Source organism: Gopherus evgoodei, chromosome 2 (assembly GCF_007399415.2).
Source record: "Gopherus evgoodei ecotype Sinaloan lineage chromosome 2, rGopEvg1_v1.p, whole genome shotgun sequence".
NCBI lineage: Eukaryota > Metazoa > Chordata > Testudines > Testudinidae > Gopherus > Gopherus evgoodei.
In genome coordinates this window covers 263604885-263628901 of record NC_044323.1, presented here as the reverse complement: position 1 = coordinate 263628901, position 24017 = coordinate 263604885, and the positions used below count along the sequence as shown (strand labels likewise).

Sequence of the window (24017 nt, the reverse complement as noted above, 5' to 3'; positions counted from 1 at the left end):
AAGTCTTGAACTGTTGAACATTAACATCCCATAATGTGCTATTATCATAGGTGAAGTTATGAAGATTTGCTACATGCGTGTTACTGAAATATGTTGTAAGGTTGGGTTATCAGGTCTGAGACCCCTACACACAGAGTTGGGAACACCCGCAACCAGCCCTTCAGGTACTACAACAGAGTAGCCAGATGTGCTGATGGTCCATTAAAGAGAATCAACTATTCCAGGAACAATGAAGACTTCTCAGAGAGCATATAGACAATAGAGATGCTTGACCAATGGGGGCAGACCTCCCTTGTCACAAGTATAGATCTTTACAGCAAGTTGGAAGAAACTATAAAGAGGGGAAGTGACATCATGACTCGGCCTCAGTCTCCCCACAACTCAACACATGAAACAAATGTCTAGAGGACAAGAGACTTTAAACTGGTGAGGGTGGTCCCAGGTTGGAAGAGAGTTCCAGCCTGTGTTTTCCAGATTTGTGACCCGTTTGTACCATCTAACACGGTGAGACACTGCTTGATTAAAATCCTGCTTAGTTTATAGAACTCAGATTGCAACTTTAATTTTATTTTTAGGTAACCAACTTTGATCTCTATGCTTAGTACTTATAGTCACTTAAAAGCTATCTTTTTGTAGTTAATAAATCTGTTTTATATTTCAGCTAAAAGAGTGTGTTTTGGTTAAAGTGCTTGGGAAACCTCAGCTCAGGTTGCAAAAACTAGTTATGTCCTCTCCACACCGAGGGAGTGGAAGACTGAGTAATGAACTTATACTGATCAGCTTCTGACCAGGTCAAGAGGGTACAGTTCTGGGGTGGAAGGCTGGGGAGCCTCTCTATAGTTGGTTCGTAAGTGGCTGAGAGAAGCATTCATGTAACTCAAGTGGCTGTGTCCCTTCTTGGGGATGTCTGTAATGTGCAGTACCTGCCAGAGTTTTGTAGCTTGTCACACCATCACAGTGTGAGAGGGCTATCTCAGGTTGGTGGGACAGAGGGCTCAGCAGTCCCACAGTTCAGATTGCCCCCCCGAGAAAAGCGTACATGGTTGTGATGGGTTATCTAGGAGAAAAGTATACCTGAATATAACAGAAAAGGAAAGTGACTGCAGATAGTCAAAATCCATGATCTAATTCCAGTAAGATTTAAAAAGATACCAAAAGACAGTATTAGTATACATTTTTAAGTTTATTTATAAAAATTAGTCAAGGACATTTTCAGAAATCCTGAGAGGAGAAATTACCAGTAATACTAGTTACTACTGCAACAACATTGTCAACCTATGATGCTATAATGATTTAGGGGTTCTGTCTGTACCACTTCTGAACTATGGATGATTTTATTTAATTGTATCATGCAATTACTGTGCCATGGAAAGACTATATGTATGTGGATACACCAGGAGTTAACAGGGTTGTGTCATGTCTCTGCCAGGCCAAAGAATGGTAGGTGATCAGCACTCTATCTTCTATTCAAAGTAAAATATCTTAGGACAACGCATTTATTCTAGCTGAGAGGACACTTCCTAGTGTTGTCAGAAGGGAGGACAGTTTGGGAGCAATGGAAAGTTACCAAAAGAAGCAGATAACCCCAACAAGAGTCTATGAAAGAACTCAAGAGGGGGATTTTAGGGGTCAGAGCCATTAAGCAGCAGATTAAGAAAAGGGGAGCTGCAGCAGGGCATGGTAAGCAAGAGGGTGGAGGATCCTGCTTGTCTCATGGAAAACACATGATCCCCTAAGGGCTTCCAAGTGAAGGGTAAGCTAGTGAGAGACATTGTGGTTTCAATGTCTGGTAAAATACGCACTCTCCTATGCTTTACAGGATTAAGCAAAAGAGAGCATAAAAGTGTTAGTGCTAAGTGTGTGCACGTGACGACTGCTTCACAACTGCTGCATGACCTCAAGAGGTCAGACTGTAAACCAGAAGCTTCACATCTTTGGAGTAGAGTTGTGGGAAAGGGGTGCGTTTACATACCCTTGACTCTGAAGAGTCAACATTATGTTTGGAAGGTTCCAACACTTGGAGGGGGATGTGTCAGATAGGTCTGAACCCTGCATGTGTGCCTAGGGACCCTGAGATTAGAGTTCAGCCATGCCTGACCATCTACACTGTTACTCAACCCTATGCTGGCGGTGGAACTGGGGATGTGAGGGGGAATACCCATATACATACTTTCAATATTGCTGAAAGAAGTGTGCAGCGTAGATTAAGCTTGAGCTGGAGGTTAGATAAAATGTCATGTACAGATTACTTTCCTAAATATTTCAGGCCGAAGCAGAAAGCACAGAAGATATACCTAAATGTTAAAATTACTTATTTGCTCATAACTTAATATACTAAAAAGGTACACAAAAAGCAACCACCATTAGTTCAGGATTCTTGATTTGTTAGTTGGATTATCATATTTTGTAAATCTCACAAACCTATGAAAATACAGAAATCTCAAACTATTCCCACATTTTATAACAACTTCTTACTGAGAATATACCAATACTCCCCTACCTCTCCCCCCAACCCAAATCAGGCATTAAACTAACATGCTGATTTTTTTCAAGCTAGATTGCACAGAAACTCTGCAAAGAATTACAGCTATGCAAAGCACTCCAACTAAAGAGACCACACCCACTGTATGTTCTGTTGTATTGACACAAAATGCTTTGGGGGAGTGAGTAGTTTTATACATTTTACCCATGCTAACACTATTAACATCTTCTACTATGTTATAATACCACAGGAACAAAAGGAGAAAACAAAGGAGAAGTTACATCTAAATTTGCTGTAAAAAGTGGGAGGCTGATGTTTTCTGTTTTCCTGAAATATTGACATAATGCTTTTTTTCATATCCAGGGGCAAAAAGACCTAGCTAAGGTGCTCAATCTCTCTTGAAACAAGAACTGATAGGCTGGCAAGATTTCCCCTCCAGTTCAGATCCATCACAATTGCCACAGTAACATTTCAGGTAAATAACCTTAAGTAGTTTTAAGTTGCATCATGCAGATGCTTGAAAGTCATGTCCAACAAGAAAGTAAGACTATTCTATTTAGATTCTTCTACTATTATAATCATTTTGGAAATCTATAATATTTAAGTTAGTCCATGTCAGCTGAGCTTTCATCCCAGTTCCACAAGAACATTAATGAAACCAAAAATTCTTGTAGTATCTGTTTAGACACTGCCACTATTTCTGTGAACTTCCCAATTTCCTTCTGTATTGTACAGTATGAAGAGCTTGATGCTCTGTTCCATGCTCCTTCCAAGCTCATCAACTTCATGCTACTTCACCGGAGAAAACAATCCACACCTCAGTCTCCCCAGATCAGAAAGACCATCCTCAGAAATATTTCTACTGGTCTGTGAGAGTTATTATCCTTCCTCAGCTTGACCACCCCCAGCTTGATTCATTTTTATATAATAAAAGAAAGCTGCTCTTTTGATGTTTTTTCCCTTTCCACGTATAAATAAAAGTGAGGGTGGCCAAACCAAAAGAATATATCTCAGAGCAACTCCATTTTCCTTAGAACTGAAGTTAGATATGGGCTTAGCCACAGAGTTGGTCTTCAGGTATGATGTGCTCACAACACTGAATAGTATTTTTTCTAAATAGGTGGTCTTGAACTTAAACAAACAAAAAATTTTGAATGGTGATCTCGAAAATGTAGGATATACAACTGTGGAAGGGTGGACTACTTCCAGAGATCCCCTACTGGAGGCCTCATGGTCCTGCATCACCCTGTCCCAGAACAGAGCATTGAGAAGTCCTCCAGGCAGCCTGCGGTGGCCGCAGAAGAGCAGCCAGTCAGAGGAGCTGTTGGAGTGATCCGTAAGGGGCCAGATAAAAGGCAAGCAGCAGAGCAGAGCCTTCAGTTCCTGTGTGGAGCTTGACTAGGGAGGATGGGGTGCCTGGCTGGCTAGACAAACAGCAGGACCGCGCATAGCTCACTGCAGAGAGCTCACCAAACAGAACTGAGCCCAGCAAAGGCCACCAAAGACCAGGTGCCTAGCTGGCTGGACAGACTAGTAGCAGAGCCATTGAAAGGTCAGTACGGGCAGGCTGAGCCCAGGTTACTGAGCACAAAACCTGGCCAGACCAGATGAGGGTACTGAGATGGGCCCTGCTGGTCTGGTAGCTGACTGAGCCTAGGGAGGGCTGCTGAAAAGGACACCAGTTGAATATGAAGATGGGTCCTGGCTAGGTGGTTGAAGAAGGCAGTGCCTCCGGGAAGAAGCCTAAGAGCCATGGCCCAATACCAGTGCCGTGATAAGACCTTGGAACTTTATACCCCAGAAGGGGGGAAGGCAAGTGCGGCTTGGCTGGAGGGCTGAGCTGCTGAAGACCAGCTGAGAGAACCAGCGGCCAGAGGGTGCTTGCGAGTGTCACCCTGATGGAAGACCAAAAAAAAAAAAAAAAAGCAGTCTCACACCTAACAGAGAAGGGGGGATATCCATGAAAGGTGTGTGCGCCTCCATGAAAAGAACTGCATTTGCAGGCACTACTGGCCAGAGAAAAGGAGGCAAGAACGAGAGGTAGGTTCTGATCGCGTTACAGCAGTATAGAAACTGACCTTTAAAAAAAAACAAAAACTGATAAAGAGTATTTTGATAGACTTCACATTTCTCCAGAACTTTCACAGATCATCTTGTGATAATCTTCACTCTTTTTGAGACACACTAAACTAGGCTTTTCATATTACGTTTTTCCTCTACTACAAAATAGAGATTTATGACTTCAAACACATTTAAAAGTACACATTTACAAATCAAGTCCTTGTCATACTATACAAACTAGTTTCACATTCATTTGTGTTTACAGCCTGATTAGAAATTAATAGCAGGTAAAAAAAGTTATAAGCACGTATCAGAAAACGAGAAGCAACACCACAGTGGTACAAGTCACAAGTCTTTCTCCATCAGGGAGCTTGTTATAACTGGAGTTGGGAATGAAACACTCTAATAATGCAAACAATTCTACAGCACTGAACTCAATCTCTCGAAGGTATTACCATTTTTGGAAATCTCATTGAGAATATTTCCCCCCCAGTGTTCCACTATGCCTTCTAAAGCTTTATAAGCAGAGAAGAGTGATTTTCTTCACTGTATTTTCTTAAATATAGCAGAAGAAAAAGCATAGAAAGTTCACTATTAATTGTTAAAACCATCTTGGGAGTCTACAGAGATTTAGAAATTCTCTGTACTTAGCATTCATGCACCTTTTATAGTAACTTCTGGAAAGTTATATAAAATAAAGTAGAAATTCAGATATTTTAAGACGCCTATTAAAACCAATTATTTAACACTATTTATCCACAAGACAAATTCAGTTTGTTAAAATAAAATAAGAAAACAAAATGTGCTACTGGAAAGCTCTTAGATCACAAAATGTTAAATATTTTACAAAACCTAAACAGATTTTACTGTATGTAATGCTAATCAAATAATTAAAAAGCTTTAGCCATAAGCAGTTAATTGAATGCAGTAGTCCAGTTTAGCCTGACAGCATATACAAAACATGTCCTCCCTCCAAAAATCTCAAGTTTATCATCCTGTAAACTAATTCTAAATTTAAAATTTCTAAAAATTGTAGCTTAGATTGTGCATCACACCATCACAAGAATGTCAAGAATAATAGAAATGAAAATACTTCACTAAAAATTACCAGAGTGTATTTATGATTAATTGCTTGGTGTTTTCTTCCCTTCTTGCCATACCATAGACGAGACATCTCCTTTCCAAAATAAAATGTAAAACTAAAAATCACATAAGGACCGTTTCAAAGCATTCTCTCTACCTGCTATCAATTCCAAGCACAGACAGAACCCCACTATGGTGACAGAAGAGCTTGCTAGATACACACACTTGACTGACAGGGGGAAGGACTAATCAGTAAATGCTATCTATCACTGGAATGCATCCTGAGTGGTGAAAGTTCAAGGGAGGAAAGGTTTCCTATGTTCAAGACTGGTTGCAGTGTACTGATTGTTGAAAAGGTTAAATAACTTAAAGAGACAGAACAATTTTGTTTTAGTTTTCTCAAGAGCAAAACTAAAATATAGAAATCAAAGCTGCTGATAAGAATATTTCAAAATACTAATTTATACTGCAGCAAAATGCATTTCTGTCTATACAGGACAGGGATTTTTCCCAGTTTCATTATCTTTAACAGAATTTTTGCACTGAATTTTAAACTGCAGTAGCTTTATAAATTCCCTGTAACAAAAAGAAATGTTGGAATAATTAAAGTTATTACTTGGTCCCAGAACTTACGAAGATCTCTTTTTTAACATCAGAAACTTTACAGTAAATCATTTCAGCCACGCACATTTTCTGCTTGGTAAAGTACACTAACAGCCACGCAAACTTGAAGTTTATGCATATAAAAACTGATCTTATCAAATTCTAAACTGATTTTGAGAAAAAATAACAGGAGGACCATGTACGATCTTGAAGGAAAAATTTAACTGTCAAATCCTAGCCATACTGAAGTCAATGGAATTCTTCCCATTGACTTCAACAGAGCCAGGATTAAATCCCACATATAAAATCCTGGCACTTCTGAAGTGTGTGTGCGTGTGTGTGCAGGGCCGTCCTTAGGCATAGGCAACATAGGCAGCTGCGTAGGGCACCTGAAAATTTGGGGCACCACTGGGTCTTAGTGTCCACCGCTTGTTTTCCTATCCCTGTTCTGACCCTTCCTGCAGGCTCCCACAGATGGCTGCTCTAGCCTGGTGAGTCTTCCTTGGGAGGGAATCTAGTAGTTAAAAGTGAAAAAACCTCCAGCCTGCCAGACCTATTAACACAACATTGAAACTGTTAAAGAGACATTCAAGGGGTAATAAAGCCATTTAACAGGCATTTGCCAACCCCAAGATATATACTGACAGGTTTCAGAGTGGTAGTCCTGTTAGTCTGTATCAGCAAAAACAAGGACGAGTCCTTGTGTCACCTCAAAGACTCGTGTCACCTCAAAGACTAACAAATTATTTGGGCATAAGCTTTTGTGGACTAGAACCCATTTCATCAGATGTCCACGAAAGCTTATGCCCAAATAAATTTTTATACTGTCAGTTTCTGACTTTACTGACATAAACAGTTGTGCATTAATGTTCTGTGTAAATATTACATGTCAGTCTACAGGACCCTAGTTTAAAATTTGCTTTAAAAATATTTCATTAGTGAGCTGGTGAAGATTATAGAATCACATTTCTAAAAAATGCTTGCATTGAGTTTTAGATGCACAATCATCTTTAGCCTTAAATGTGTGGATCTTCAGACATAGTTCTTTAAATAAATCCTTCAAAAGACCTCCCTTATCTAAAATACACATTTTAATTACTATAGTTAAAAAAAAAAGTGCTTCCAAGTCTTCCTGTCCTTTCTGTCCATCCCTTCACCACCTCTCCCCCCACTCCCCACTGAAGAGAGCCCTTAAAGGGACAACAGTCCTTCTCTTCCAGATAGCTGGACAAAGAGTTCCCTTTCTTTACTTCTGACTATCCGACAAACTAGTTTTAAAAGAACCCTCCAGCAAAATCAGTACCTTAGTAAGACAAAATCCTTGTTATACCTAAAATCTTTGGAAACGTATTTTTTTAAAGTTGGTGAAATTTCATAACCATGTCTCTTGTTATGGAGATCACACAAAGTAAATTACTGTTCCCTTTTTCTAAAAGCAATGAACATTGTTATGAACACACTAAACCTCTCTGATTAATTTAAAAGAATGTCTTTGTTTCAGTGAGTTAAATATGTAGTAATCTGGAATGCTGGCTTAAAATTTGAGTACATTTAAAATATAAATTCAATTTAGAAATACTGATGAAGAAAATGTAAAACAGAGAAGAGCTGCATCATGTATTCCATTATATGTAATGTTGTATTCAGCAGGACAGCTGACTCACCCTTACTATGAAGTTTTTGCAAATAAATCTCTGACAAACTTCAGGGCATATCAAAAAACCTGTGACTGACATTTTTTATTCCCAAATTTTAGTGCTTTTAATTAGGTACTTTCTTCATGTCCATTCTGCATGAGGGAGAGTGCAAGGAAGTCTCTGCGGGGAACTGTGACTCTCCGCCATCATGAGGCAGGCTGGGCATCTCATTATCCTTTGCTGTCAAGTCCCTCCTCCCCTTACCCCACCAGGCTGTGAGCTTGGGCTGCCATCCGGCATAGGGGCAACGGTTTAATAATACTGCGTAGGGCACCATAAATCCTAAGGACGGCCGTGTGTGTGTGTGTGTGTGTGTGTGTGTGTGAGACCCCTAACTAGCTGCACCCAGACCCCCACCCCTCCAAGCCCCATTTCCTCAGCATCCAGACCCCTTTACTGAGACCCCTACATGCAGACTCTGATAACTCTGGGTTATCAGGTCTGGGAGCAGCGATAAAATGATTGGGTTTTCCACAGATATTTCCAGGAGAGGGATGTGTACCAGTGCTGTCAGGGCCAGGCTGCAGCTGTCAATATCACCAAGGCTTTGTCTTTTCGAACCTTGAGCAGTACCTTGTGAAAGAGAAACGGGTGAAAATGTGTACAAAAGGTGTCCCTGCCAGAGAAGGGGGAACACATCCATGATGGAGCCCAGGCTGTGATTCAAGTAGGAGCAGAACTAGACACATTTTCTGTGGTGTTGCGTGGTGAACAGATCTATCTGGGGAACCTCCCACTGCTGAAAGATGGTATTCTGGACATCTGGGTGGACGGATGACTCATGGCTTTTAAAGGACCTGCCTGCCAACTCATTCTGGAGGCATCATACCTTCCCAGAATTCAGGTGTATTGAGTGAGCTATACAGAAGTCCCACAGTTTGAGGGCTTCCTGCCACAAGGAAGAGGAGGATGCACCCCCGTCTGTTTATATAAAACATCGCTGTTGTATTGTCCATCATGACCAATACCCATTTCCCTTCCAAATGGTCTTGGAGTGTCTGACACGCTAGATGGACTGCTCTCAGCTTTTTGATGCTGATGTGAAGTGAGAGCTATGCTTGGGACCAGAAGCCCTGAGTCTTGAGGTCTCCCAGGTGCGCCCCCCTTCCCAATGCTGATGCATCTGTCACCAGCGAGAAGGATGGCCGTGGTCTGGCAAAGGGGACATCTGCACACACCGTTTGCAGGCTGAGACACCATAGGAGGAACTCAAGAATCAGTCACGCTAGAGTGACAATTTTGTCTAGACCATCCCGGATAGGCCGATACACCAAAGCTAGCCATGCCTGAAGAGGTCGGAGACTCAGTATGGTGTGCTGAACTACGCAGGTACAAGCTGCCTTGTGTCCCAGAAACTTCAGGCAACTCCTTGCTGTAATGGCAGGGAACTGCCTGAGACTTTGTATGTCATTGCACAGGGACAGGAAATGCAACTCCAGGAGCTACGCTCTTGTCTGTGTAGAGTCCAATACCACCCCTATGAACCTTATCTGCTGAACAGGGGATAGAGTTGATTTCTGTACGATCAGTAGAAGGCCCAGATAGTCAAAAGCAGCCCTTATGAAGATCACTTGCACTTCCACTTGAAATATTAAAGTAAGTGTCCTTCAAGTCAAGGGCAGATACGAGTCCCCAGGATCCAAGAAAGGGATAATGGAGGCCAAAGAGACCATGTGGAACTTCAATTTCTATATGAACTTGTTGATGTTTCACAGGTCTAGGAGGGGTCTTAGGCCACCTTTGACTTTCGGTATTAGGAAATACTGGGAATAAAACCCCTTGCCCGTCAGCTCCTGAGGAACCTCTTCCACTGCCCCCACCATTAGGAGCATGTGCACCTCCTGCATGAGAAGTTGCTCATGAGAAGGTCCCTTAAGAGGGACAGGGAAGGGGGGAGTGGAAAGAGGAGGTGAACTGGAGGGAGTATCCCCCTTCTACCATGTGGAGTACCCAGCAATCTGATGTAATTTGGGCCCACACAGGGTAGAAATGGGATAGTCAGCAGAGAAGGTAAAGGAGGATGGACCCAGAGTTCCGACTGGTGCATCGCCTTGGGCATACCATCAAAAGTTCTGCTTTTGGCCTGAGGACTGCTTTGTCTGCCCAGAGCCGATGAGGGGGAAGAGGTCTCCTTCTATTGTTCCTATTATGCTTCCTAGAAAAATCCTACTTGTTCTAAGGTGTTAGAAATGAGACGGGGACTGCGGCCTGAAGCGCCTCTGCTGTGTAGCCGGAGTGTGTAGCCCAAGGGACTTGAGGGTGGCCCTTGAGTTCTTGAGGCTATGAAACCATGAGTCAGTTTTTTCTGAAAAGAAGGTCGAACTCTCAAATGGGAGGTTCTTATAGTTTCCTGGACCTCATATGGTAGTCCTGACGCTTGTAGCCAGGAGCTCCTTCGCATGGCCACCCTGGAGACCATGGTGCAGGCAGCCAAATCAGCCATGCCCAGGGCTGTCTGGAATGATGCCCTGGCTACCATCTTACCGTCCTCTACCAAGGAGGAAAACTCTGCTCTGAAGTCCTCTGGTAGACACTCTATAAACTTTGCCATAGCCCCACATGAGTTAAAATTGTATCTGCTAAGGACCGCCTGGTGGTTTGAGATTCTGAGCTGGAGTCCTCTGGAGGAGTAAATTTTTCATCCAGAGAGGTCCAGCTTCTTCGCATTCTAATTTTTTGGTGATGAGCCCTGGTGATCTTGGCATTCCTCATTTGCTACCGCTACAAATAAGGAGTCCACTGGGGATGCATATAAAAATGCTTGAACCCCTTAGAGGGAACAAAATATTTCTGTTCCGTCCTCTCTGCAGTTGGTGGTAAGGAGGTGGGAGTCTGCCACAACAGCTTAGTAATGTCCTGAATGTTTTTTTTTATCAGTGGCAGGGTGACACGAGAAGGACCAGAGGGTGCTAGAATATCTGCCATCAGATACACAGTCTCAGTGACCTCTTCAACCTGGATCCTCAGATTCTTGCCACTTGTCTCAGCAGCTGCTGTCCTCCAACGCAAGGGTCGTCAAAGTTCCCACCACCACCTCATCAGGTGAGGATGAGGATGAGGCCCTAGCTGGGAGCAGGTTGTGCTTTCTACCCTTCTTAGCATCGAGGGGGTCATGTAGTGCTGGGTCTTCCCCTGTGGCAGCTGGTGCCAATGCAGACACTGCCAATGCGGCAGCTGGAGCAGCATGGTGCAGCTGGTCCTGCACTGAGTAAGATGCCAGAGGCACGCAGAATGGAAAGTCCACCGACCTCCTTGAATAGAACCCTTGGCTTTGGGCCTGGTGGAATGCCCAGGAGGTCCAGAAAAGCCACTGGGCTGGAGTCTGCCATTGTTCTGGCCATAGCACCAGATGGAACTGCTGTCTCTCTGTTCGATCTGGACCATTGGCTGTGCCTGAATATCACCTCAGCTGTTTCGCTCTCTTTGAAAACGGCCCGTGCCTCATAGCAGATGCCAACTTTGACGTCCTGATGGTGAAACTGAAAGGCTTTTTCCAAAACGCCAAAGGCAAACAAGATAGAGCTGGGGTACACGATACCAGTACTGTGACTTCTTGGTGAAGGCTGGCACTGTTACCATGGGGCCCAGTGCCCGGGAATATCTGTTGAGGTAGAATACTGTCCATGTGTGGTAGCCAATGACTGCTGGAACCTGCTCATGCATTTCATGCAAAGCTTCATGGGGAAATCACACTCCCGGAATCCCATGTTTGGCAACAAGCACAACAGCATCTACAGACCAGGTGACACAATGGCTCAGTACATGGAACTGTTCAACAAGATCCGCAAACAGCAGCGCATGCATGTAGCTGGGATCTGATGAAGATGACTCCAGGAGACTCCTTGACCTACAGGATTCCGCCTCCGACTGGGAAGACTCACTGTAGGAAGACCACAGAGAGGCAGTGCCTACTGATGTTGGAGAGTGGTGCCGGGAACCTGGGACTGCTGCGGCTCCCCCGTTCATCTGTTGGCCAAAAGTCCCAGTGACCGGAGCCAAGGGGATGGTGATTGGCATGGTACCATTACCGGCCTGCCTCTGGACAGCACCAAGGATTTCTAAGCCGGAGCTCAGAGCCCTGTCATGCCTCGGAGGGGAAGGCAGTACTGTGAAGTCGATGAGGTCTCTGGCTGCCTCGAACATCTCCAGCATAGGGAACATTTACAGTTGCCTTCTATCTTCCTGGATAGGGGAGCGTCGAGGGCCTGGACTCAACTGGTCCCATAGTGGAGCAGAAGTTGATGGAGCCCTGGCTGTCAGTGCCATGTTTACTTGGCCTGACATGGGTCTCATGGTGCCAGCTTCCTTCCATGCCAGTTTGGGTGTGGGGGAAAAGCCGTAGGGTTGTTTCTCCTTGTGAACTGTGCCGCCCACCACCCAGCAGGGACCCCAATGCTGGGAACTTTGTTGGTGCTCAGGGTCTCTGTCAGAGTCCTTCCTCGGTGCCGATCCATCCCATGATGGTGCCAGAGCACTCCATACCGACCTTGAGGTGCTCGGCGTCAGCTTGGCTGACCAAATCTGAATGGGGATGGAGGGCAGCTTCCATCATAGGGATATTGAGGTGCTGGTCCCTCTCCTTCCAAGTTCTGGGGTGAAATCCCCGTGGATCTTGCAGCTGTCCTTTTGGTGGGCCTCTCCTGAACACCTCAAGCAGAAAGTTTAACCTAGAATACCCCAGTAACATGGGAGAAGGGGAGAAATGGGGAGTACCCTCAAATGAAAGTCTGTATACAACTAACATTATTACTAACCCTTTACAGATGAAAACTGCCGAGAGACAGAAAGGGCGTGCCGAAGCAAGGAATATAACGAGCACTCCGGCTAACTATCACAGGTGGTAAGAAGGAATTGAGATGGCGGCGGATTGGTAGGGCCCTATATATTCTGCACCGTGGGGGCACCACTCCAGGGGACTCCTGGACTGACTTGATGGGTTCTGCTAAGGTAAAATCTTTCCAGTTGCTGTGCACGCAGCGCATGCACACCTAATTGGAACTTACATGAGCAATCACTCAAAGAAGAACTAGTATCTCACCTTAAGATCATGGAGGAGTACTTCCACAAGTGGCGGCTGAGACTAAATCCAAGCATTCGTAACCTTTACTTTCCACCTTGACAATAAAATCACACAAAACACTTGTGATGAAATTGTGCATTATGTGAAAAGCCAACATATCTCAGTGTCACTCTTGACTGCACACTGACCTTTCATGACCACCTCAAAAAATGAGCCTCTAAAGCAAAGATGCACATCAACATAAGTTAGCAAGAACAAGCTGAGAATCAACAGCCCTGATGCTATGAACATTGGCCTTGGCCCTGGTGTACTCCATTTCAGAGTACTGTGCAACTTGTAGATAGGCAGCTGAATCAGACCATATGAATCAACATGGGAACTTTAAAATTAACACCTGTACCGTAGCTTTCTGAATTAGCAAACACTGAACCTCCAGCTATTTGCTGAGATATAGTCGCAGCATGAGAATTTACACATGCTGAAGAGTACCCAGAACTTCCAATCCAACAGGTTATGGATAATATATCCCCAAAATGCGTGAAATCCTGAAAAGCCCTATGGACCACATGTGACCATCTCATGCCTCTGGATCCAACCAGGGAGCGGCAAAGTGCCTGAACCTCATCTACTGTTCTAAACAAGCACCTTATTACTGACTCAACAAGCCATCTTCCTGGTTTTGACCTGCCATGCAGACTTTGGACCACACTGAACTGCATCTGAAAAAACCATGGAAGATGCAGCTACTTGATACACAAGTAGAAAATCAAAGATTTCCCTCTGTTTGACTGTGGTGAGAATATCCAAACCATCTAACACATAACACAGTGCCTCACATATGGATTCAAAAATGAATTGGATGATATCCACAATATCACAGAGGAGGCTTTCAAATGGTTTATGGACCTACCATTCCATCTATACCATGTTGGTCTGCAGATGCCATATGCAAGAGAGAGAAGGCTAACATTGCTATTCATTAGCTACTAATAAAACTGACACATGCTATCCCAAAAATGACTACATATGAGTGGTTCCTGAACGGTTTTGTCTGTCTCTCTACACACACACACACACTATACAATTTTACTGTTCATAGAGGTCCGCAAGCTCCATTCAGGTGGTCTGCAGGTAGTTCCCTCTAAGGTGCACTCCTGGACGGCTGCACACAAAAGAACGAAGGGCCACCCACTTAATTAGTGGAGCCGTGCAGGTGTGGCTCCGCTAATTAGCTGCCTGGACCCTGGAGAAGATGCACATATAAAGTGAGGTGGTGGCCTTGAGGGGGGGAGGGAATAGAGGGTAGGTGGAAGGGGGCAGCAAGGTGAGAAGAGCAAGTGGGGGAATTTGGGATGTGCAGGGCTGCGGCGGCCAGAGAAAGAGGCGACTTTCCCCAGCTCCAGAGCTGTAGCTGCTGGGGAGAGATTGCTCTCCTTTCCAGCCTCAGGTCTGTGGCAGGAGAGAGACCTCTATCCTTCCCAGCGCCAGCTGGGGGCTGGTATGGCAGGGGGGAGAGAGCACATCCATCACATTGGAAAGATAAGACTACTGATATTAAAATATGAATTGTGCACTTTTATTTGTAGAACAAAAAAGTTTTACTTTTTTTTAATATAGCGCTTTTATCCAAAGCGCTTTACAGTAGTTAGCTAACGGTATAAATGACATTTGGAAGATCATTAAGTGGTCTGCTGAGACCCTCAGCAATGTTCTGGTGGCCTGTGAAAAAAAAATTTGAGAACCACTAGTCTAGAAAACATGACCTAAGAGGGAAGATTGAAAAAAAATGGGTTTATTTAGTCTGGAAAACGAAAATTGAGAGGGGACATGATAGTTTTCAAGTACAGAACAGGTTACAAGCAAGAGAGAGAAGAATTGTTCTTCTAAACCTCTGAGGATAGGACAAGAAGCAATGGGCTTAAATTGCAGCAAAAGAGGTTTAGGTTGGACATTAGGAAAATCTTGCTAACTGTCAGGGTAGTTAAGCACTGGAATAAATTGCCTAGGGGGTTGTGGAACAGCCATCATTGGAGATTTTTAAGAGCAGGTTAAACAAACACCTGTCAGGAATGGTCTAGATAATACTAAAGTTAGTCCTGTCATGAGTGTAGGGGTCTAGACTAGATGACCTCTTGAGGTCCCTTCTAGTCCTATGATTCTTTGAACTTCTCTTTTGAACCCTGTTATACTTTTGGCCTCCTGGCAGCAAGTTCCACAGGGTGACTGTGCATTGTGTGAAGTAGTACTTCTTTATGTTTGCTTTAAACCCGCTGCTTATTAATTTCATTGGGTGGCCCTTGGTTCTTGTGCTCTGTGAAGAGGTAAACAACAACACTTCCTTTTTCACTTTCTCCACACCATTCATGATTTTAGACCTTGTCATAAACATACAGCTTAGGGTAGCATAAAATCCTTCTTTTACCTGTTAAGGGTCAAGAAGCTCAAATAACCTGGTTGGCACCTAACCAAAAGAACCAATAAGGGAAAAAAAACTGTGGGGAAAGGTTTTTGCTTTACGCTCTGTGTGTTGTTCTCTCTGAGACAAAGTCTCCAAGCAAGTAATCCAGCTCCTACTAAAATGATACATCTATTACAAAAATAGTAAGCAATAGCAAGAAAATGAATTAAATTATCTTTTGTTTTAGCTTGTGAATTTTCCCTATGCTAAGAGGGAGGTTTATTCCCCCACCCTTTTTTTGGGGGGGAGGAGGAGGGGTAACTAAAGTTTTGCCTAGAGGGGAATCCTCTGTGTTTTAAATCTTATTACCCTGTAAAATTACCTTCCATCCTGATTTTACAGAGGTGTTTCTTTTACTTTTTTCTTTAAAATGAAATTCTGTTTTTAAAAATCTAATTGGGGTTTTAGTGTCTTAAAAACCCAAAGGGTCTGGTCTGATCTGTACTCACCTTGGTTACCTATTTGGTTGGTATATTATTCTCAAGCCTTCCCAGAAAAGGGAGTGAAGGGGCTTGGAGAGATATTATAGGGAAACAGAAACTCCGAGTGGTCCTTTTCCTAAATCTTTATCTAACTCACTTGGTGGTGGCAGCAATACAATCCCACGGCAAGCAATTTGTGCCTTGGGGACATTTTTTAACTAAGCTGGTCAAATATAAGCTTAGGGGGGTCTTTCATGCAGGTCCCCACATCTGTACCCCAAAGTTCAGAGTGGGGAGGGAACCCTAACAGACCTCTATCATATCTCCTCTCAGCTGTGTCTTTTCCAAAGCTGAATAGTCCTGGTCTTTTTAATCTCTCCTCATATGGAAGCTGTTCCATACCCCTACTCACTTTTTCTGCTTTTCTCTGTACTTTTTACAATTGTAATATGTCTTTTTTTTTTAAGATGGGGTGACCAGAACCACATGCAGTATTCAAGGTGTGGGCATACAATGGATGTATATAGTGGCATGATAATATTTTCTGTCTTAATATCTATCCCTTTCTTAATGGTTCCTAACACTGTAAGCTTTGACTGTTGCTATACATTAACAAGATGTTTTCAGAGAACTCCAGGTAACTGCTCCCCATCATTTTATACATATAGTTGGGATTATGTTCTCCAATGTGCATTCCTTCACATTTATCAACATTGAATTTAATCTGCCATTTTGTTGCTCAGTCACTCAGTTTAATTCTTGGCAGTCAGCTTTGGACATAAGTATCTTGATTAATTTAGTATCATCTGCAAATGTTCCCACTTCATTATTCACATTCTTTATCCGGATCATTTCTGAACATGTTAAAACAGTACTTTTCCCACTATAGCTCCTTGGGAGACCCCACTATGTATCTCTTTCCATTATGAAAACTGACCATTTATTCCTAACACAGTACTTATCTTCAAAAAAGGAGAACCTGAGCAATTACAGACCCACCAGTCCAACTTTCAGACCCAGAAAGATATTGGAACAGGTTACTAAACAATTTGTTTAAATCTAGAGCATAGTAAGGTGAAGCGACAAATCCATGTTGGCCATTACAAGATGAATTCATGTCAAAACAATCTAATCTCCTTCTTTGACAGGGTAACCAGCCACATAGATAGGAGGAAAGCAATGCACATAACATATCTGGACTTTCACAAGGCTTTAGACACAGTTCCATGTGGCATTTTCATAAGCAAACTAGAGAAATATATTTTAGATGAAGTTACTTTCTATAAGCTGGGTGCAGAACTGGTTGAAAGACCATACTCAGAGTAGTTATCTATGGTTTGCTGTCAAACTAGGAGCATGTTTCTAATGGAATCCTGTGTTATTCAAAATTATTAACTTGGATGCTGGAATGGAGAATATGCTTATCAAGTCTGCAGATGACAAAACTGGGAGGGGTTGCAAGGACTGTAGAGGACAGGTTTAGAATTCCAAAAAGATCTTGACAAATTGGAGAGATATTCTGAAAACAATAAAATGAAATTCAATAAAGCTAAGTGCAAAGTACTATACTTAGGAAGGAAAAATTAAATGCATAATTAAGGAGTTACTGTCTAGGCAATACTAATGAATAAAAGGACCTGTGGATTATAATGGACCACAAACTGAATATGTGTCACTCAGCTGCTGTTGGAAAAAAAATAAAAGGCAAGTGTCACTCTGGGATGGGTCTCAGGAATGTCATCTGTGAAATACAAGAGGTAATTGTTCCACTTCTTTTGGCACTAGCGAGGTCTCAGCTGGAGTACTGTATCTAGTTTTGGTCACACATTTTAATAAAGATATGGACAAACTGGAGACTATCCAGAAGAGAGCAACACAAACAAGAAATTTAGAAAACTGTTGAAAGAAGAGGAAATCTTTAGTGAAGAGAAGGCTAAGAGGGGTGAGGGGTGGAGGAGAGACATAAGTCTTCAAATACATAGAGGTTGTTATAAAGAGGACAGTGATCAATTGTTCTCCATATCCATTGTGAGTAGAACAAGGAGTAATCTGCTTAATCTGCAGAAGGGAGATTTAGGTTGGATATTAGGAAGAACTTTGTAACTGTAAGGATAATTTAGTGGTGGAATAGGTTACCTAGGGAGGTTGCAGAATGTCTGTTCCTGAAGGTTTTTAAGAACAAGTTAGACAAACACCAGTCATCAATTGTTTAGATATACTTAATCCTGCCTCAATGCAGAAGATGGACTAGATAACATCTTGAGGTTCCTTCCAGCTCTACAGTTCTATATTTAAAAAACAATTATTTGATTGCAAATTCAGATTGCAGCTGCCTGGGCAACTTTAATTCTGCCCCTTTTTGTATCCAATCTGTACAATGAATGAGGCAGGGATCCTAAGCAATGTTCCCTCTAATTTTTTACATCCATGTGCAGAATTAATTTTGTTATGTGTACCAATATGGAGGTGATGTGTGGCGAGGCTGGAGATGAGGAGTTTAGGGTGCAGGAGGAGGCTCAGGGCTGGGGCAGGGAGTTGAGGGCTCTGGCTGGGGGGTGTGAATTCTGGGGTAGGGCCGGAGAGGAGAGGTTTATGGTGTGGGCAGTTCTGGGGCTGGGGCTGAGGAAGAGGCGCCTCTCCCTGCCACAGCCCTACATATCCCCTACCTCTCTCCTCTCCAGTCCAGGCCCCCATGGCCTATGCAGCTCAGAGGGAACTTAGATCCTATGTGTACAGAGTGGGATAGGGAGGGGAGAAGAGAAATAGTATGCAATCATAAAATTGGAATCTATATCATAACACCTATGAACAAGGGGGTAGAATTAGGGTGGTTTTTAAAAAACAAAAAGATAAACAAATGCTTTATATACAACCCACCCTCAAAATATTCATGCACCACCATAAAGGTCTGGACCTTGAATCAGCACTGCACAAGACTTCTATCAGTTGAGCTACAGCACTAACTTCATTAGCTGACAGTAGAAGCAGGTTTTTATCCCAGAGAGGTGGGATACGCCACTGGCGCCATGTAGTATATCCAAGGGATGGTGGGGTAGACACTGGCCCTCTCTTCCCATCCCCCAGAAACTGAGTGAGTGGAGGAAGGACAGGATGTCTTCTCCCCACACTTGGTGCCTCCATGCAATGTCCCTGATGTGATTGGTGTGGCTGGGGATGAGGAGTATGGCTTGGCTGGCTCTCCCCCACTGTTCCACTACAACTGCTGCCAGTCATTCCCAGTACAGTGAGAGCTGATGCATTATGCCCAGCTTTTCAAAATGTTAATTTATTTTGTCTTGCTGACAAGGTTTTCCTGGGGACACAGATAAGAGAAGGAAAATGACAACTTTTCAACAGTTTTATAACTCTGCGGGTCCTTTTCGGTCTCATTAAATTGAGTGTTCGCTCTTTCCTAGCCCCAGGACTTTCTTCCTGATAAATTTGAAAGGACTGCTGCAAGCAATGGAGATGTCAGAGCTTGTAAAAAAGTCAATCTTTTAGAATGGAAAAATAAGGAACAGGCAACCTACATATCGGGGTTGCACCAGCTCCCCCATAACAGAATGCATAAAAGGTAGAGATTGTAACTATTCTCATACTACATATGTAATCCCAAACTGCACTCAGCATTAGAGATGCAAAGAGCTATGAGTGGGTTAAGATCAACCACTGCTAATTGCAGTTTTAGTTACAAATATTTACATTTTGTTACTGTATGTTTTTAATTTGCAATATTAATGTCTGATTTGCATCTAAGAGCAACAAACTTCCTAAAAGCCCACCCATGTGAACAGTGAAATGCTTGTTCAATTTTTTTTTTAATAATAGTCATGGATTAAAGATGATATCTTATTGCATCTGTATACATTACTTTCTGCCAAACCTACCCCAGCAATTCATATCTCTGCCATTACAGAGATTGAGTTGGCAGTAATGATAGTATGGATCATGTGCAGATACAACTACTGGAGTCCAAAGAACAAAGGAATCTAATCCTCCAATGCAGATCAGTCTTTTAAAAACATGCCCGTGAATGCACATGTTGACTGCTGATTAAACACTGATCATTTTTAAAAGATAGTGATGTGACAGAGGTAATGCAATAATAGTACATGACAGTATCTACACATTTCTAAGGAGAATTTTATGCTAAAATGTCAGCAATTTGTCAGCAAATGAAATTCTTATAAATTGGAGTAAATAAACAAAAGTGCCAAAATAACAGCTAAAGATAAAATGAAAAAAAAAATTACGCTGAGATTTTTGTGGTTTATACATCACCATCAAGCTCAAAGTTTGGCAAAATGTTGCGTATCAGTTACTTATTTGTTGTCAAAAGAAGCCCGCTGCTTTCAGATTTCATGTGCTTTTCTGGGGCAATATTATCTAACTTGTCAAAAGGCATTATGACCTTATCACACTTACAGAAATAAGATACGAGAGGGAGCGCATTTTGCTGAATAACTGCACACCTACAGACCTAGAGTGAGGAATGAAGAGAAATGTAGTGTCTACTGAATAGATTCACAGAGAAACTTAAGCATGGTGATGCTGAACATCAACAATGTCTTACTTTTAGATTATTAGAAAAATCACTTTTCAATACCTGAGATCATTGCCCAGGTTCCCTACATAATGAATGGAGAGAGACAGGTGCTTTAGAACGGGATTCACAAAAGCCAGTAAGCTAGGCAACTCCTTGCCTAAAATAGTCAATGACAGATGCCAAGCAGAGAGGTATGCACTAAGCTCCAGCCCTCTCTTGGAGATAGGGACCTAAGTCAAGGATGCAGGGAGGCACCTTCCTCTGGCTGGGATTTTCACCGCAAACCGTCTCTTGGCATTAGTCACCTATGCACTTTTAGCAAGAAATCTTTTCCTTCGTGCCGGAGGCTCTGACATAGGAGAATGAGAGTGGGTCTTGGAACTGACATAAGCAACACATTTCAAAGAAGTTACACGAAGGTAGGATCTATTTTTTTCTTCAAGTGCTTGCTCATGTCTATTCCAAGTAGGTGACTCCCAAGCAGACCACTGGAGGAGGGGTCAGAGCTCACAGATTCGCTGATTGAAGCGCAGCTCTGCTGAAAGCTGCACCGTCCCTGGCATGCTGGACGATGGCATAATGCTAAGTGAACATGTGGACTGAGGACTCACTTGCTGCCCTGAAAATCTCCTGTATAGGGACTTGTGCCAGGCAAGTGGCTGAGGAGGCCTGTGACCTTGTAGAATGAGCTGTTCGCATAGGGGCTGGCACTTTTGCCAGGTCATAACATGCCCAAATGTGATCCACAATGAAATTCTTTGGGACCATACAGGGAGACCCTTCATCCTGTTCACTATGGCGACGAATAGCTGGTTAGACTTCCAGAACAGTTTTGTCCTTTCAATAAAGGAGGCCAAAGCCCACCTCACACCAGGGGAATGGAGTTTTTGTTCCTGGCTGTTGGTGTGTGGCTTGGGGTAAAACACTGGAAGGCAAATGTACTGACTTATGTGAAACTGAGATAACACCTTTAGCAGGAAGGCTGGATGAGGCCACAACTGAACTTTGTCTTTGTAGAAGACTGTATATGGGGGTTCAGATGTCAAGGTTTTGATCTCAGATATCCTCCTAGACACCAGGAATGCTACTTTCCACGAAAGGTAGAGGAGTGAGCATGTTGCTAAGGGTTGAAGGGAGTTCTAGTAAACTGCAGAGCACGAGGTTCAGATCCCATGCCGGTACTGGATGACAGCTTGGCCTGCCTCCTGCCCACAGATGCCATTTCAACTAGTGCCAGCTGCGCCTTGAGTAATAGGTTTCTGCCTCTGAGTCTGATGATAGAGACTCAGAATGAGGAGACCACGGCAGTGCGGCAGTCAGTGAGCAGTGCCATATCATTGCAGGCTTGTCTCTGGATGCTGCCGTGCCTTGCAGCACCGGGGGTCTATCCTGCCTGGTGGGGGAGTGTGGTGCTGTCATAGAATCAGGTACGTGGCTGCCTTGAATGTGTCCAGAGTGGAAGGGAATTCCATCTCCTCCACCTGACACTCGACAGACCCCTCTGCGGGCCTGAAGTCAACAGTGCCGTTTCCTACAAGACTGACACCGGGTGCCCCTGCACGGGACGCACACCACTAGCACTGTGGCTGCTCTCACCGGGGACAAGTGCTCTCTGTTGTTTTTCTTGTGCCTCCTGTAAGGTACTGGTGAGTGTGAGCCGTGCTGCTGCCGTGGTCTTCCGCCCCGGGGAGTGACAGTGCCAAGAGTCCTTCCTCGGTGTGACAGCTTCTCTAACGGAGGCCAGTGCGCCCCACACAAAGGTGTCAGGTGTCATGTCCTGCTGGCCTGTAGCTGGTTGAGGACACAGGGCTGCCTGAAGTCCCTTTCCTTTTTAGTTCTAGGGTAAAACCTTTTGCAGATCCCACAACAATCTGGTTGATGTCCTTCTCGCAGGCACTTAAGGCGGGAGTCGTGGGGATTGCCCTTTGGCATGGGCTTGTGGCAGGTCCTGCACGGTTTAAACCCTTGGGGTCAAGGCATGCCCTGAGCCCAAAGAAGGGAATGAACTGGGGTTGCAGGGAACCCCCAAACACAAACTAACTACAACTAAAAACTATTTGCAGGTTTGTCATAAACAGATGGTTAACGGTTAATGTCTCTTTTACCTGTGAAGGGTTAAGAAGCTCAGTAAACTTGGCTGACACTTGACCAGAGGACCAATAGGGGGACAAGATACTTCCAAATCTTGGTGGAGGGAAGTCTTTGTTTGCGCTTTTTGTGTTGTTCGTTGTTCGCTCTCGGGACTGAGAGAGACGGGACATCATTCCAGGCTTTCCCAATCTTTCTGAATCAGTCTTTCATGTTTCAAAATAGTAAGTAATAGCCAGGCAAGGCGGATTAGTCTTATGTTTGTTTCCTCAACTTGTAAATGGTGTTTTTGCTGAAAGGATTTTTACCTCTGTTTGCTGTAATTTTGAGTCTCAGGCTGAGGAGGGGGGGTCCCTCTAGTCTATATGAATCTCAGTATCCTGTAAAGCATTTTCCATCCTGATTTTACAGAGATAATTTTTACCTTTTCTTTCTTTAATTAAAAGCTTTCTTTTTAAGAACCTGATTGATTTTTCCCTGTTTTAGAATCCAAGGGATTGAGTCTGAACTCACCAGGGATTGGTGGGGGAAGAGGAGGGGGATGGTTAATTCCTCTTTGTTTTAAGATCCAAGCAGTTTGGATCTGTGTAAGCCTCTCAAGGCAACCCAGGGAGGGGAGAGTCTGGGGGGAAAAGGAGGGGGATGGTTAATTTCTCCTTGTTTTAAGACCCAAGGGGTTTGGGTCTTGGGCTCCCCAGGGAAGGTTTTGGGGAAACAGAAAGTGTGCCAGACACTAACTTCTGGCTGGTGACAGCATACCAAATTGAAGCTAGTAATTAAGCTTAAAAGTAATCATGCAGGTCCCCACTTCTTGAACTCTAAAGTTCAAAGTAGGGAAAAAACCTTGACAAGGTTGAAGATTCAGAAATCACTAGGGGAAATGCTTGCCAAAGCAAGAGAGACACTCAGCTCCAAAGACTGTCACTGATGGTAAGAAGGAACTAAGGAGGCAGTGGGTCAGCAGGACCTATATGCGGTGCCATGAAGGTGTGACGGATGGTTGTTTCCATTTCTATTTCCATCAGCTGTCCTGCCTTCATGCCCATGTTCCATATTATCATCCTTATTGAAAACAGAGGCAAAGTATTCATACAGCTTTTGGGCAATACCAAAATTATCTTTCATCTCCTTCCTGTCCACACTGCATAGCAGCCCAACATCATCCTCTCTTATTCTCTATCTAAAATAAGAGTTTTTTTAGTTAATTTCCTTGTCAGGAGCTTACATTTAGTAATTTTCACTTTATTCCTACATTTCACAACTTCCAAGATTTAACTGTCATTGCTGATCAATCATTTTCCATTTTCTGTAGGCTCCCTGCTCACTCCTAATAGCTTTTTATTCTCCATCTGAGTCTGGAGCCTTTCGTTGTAAGGTTTTCCTTTTGTTTGGGATGCAGATTTCAGATATGCAGAAATTCCAAGAGTCATTTTTATAAATATAAAGGCATTTGTAATAAAAAAGAAAAATCAATCGGACAGCTCTCCAATACCTGTAATGCTCCAAGCAGTACTGGACCCATTACAACTTTATTATTTGTATTATCATAGCACTTAA

General features: G+C 43.3%; 1 protein-coding gene and 1 pseudogene across 6 annotated transcripts in view; one reads left to right on the top strand and one right to left on the bottom strand.

Moving 5' to 3' along the window:
- The window catches only part of OXR1 (oxidation resistance 1), a 488405-nt gene that overhangs the window by 36890 nt on the left and 427498 nt on the right, over nucleotides 1–24017 (bottom strand). For 2 of the 6 annotated variants that reach the window (XM_030553699.1, XM_030553700.1), the window contains exon 1: nucleotides 5652–5776. The exons of the other annotated variants lie outside the window; for them this stretch is intronic. In XM_030553699.1, the coding sequence (XP_030409559.1) occupies nucleotides 5652–5717 (66 nt within the window). In that variant the 5' untranslated portion in view covers nucleotides 5718–5776. Of the gene's footprint in view, nucleotides 1–5651; nucleotides 5777–24017 lie in introns of those variants that run through there. 6 annotated transcript variants of the gene reach the window in all.
- Nucleotides 8937–11813, top strand: LOC115647259 (annotated as a pseudogene).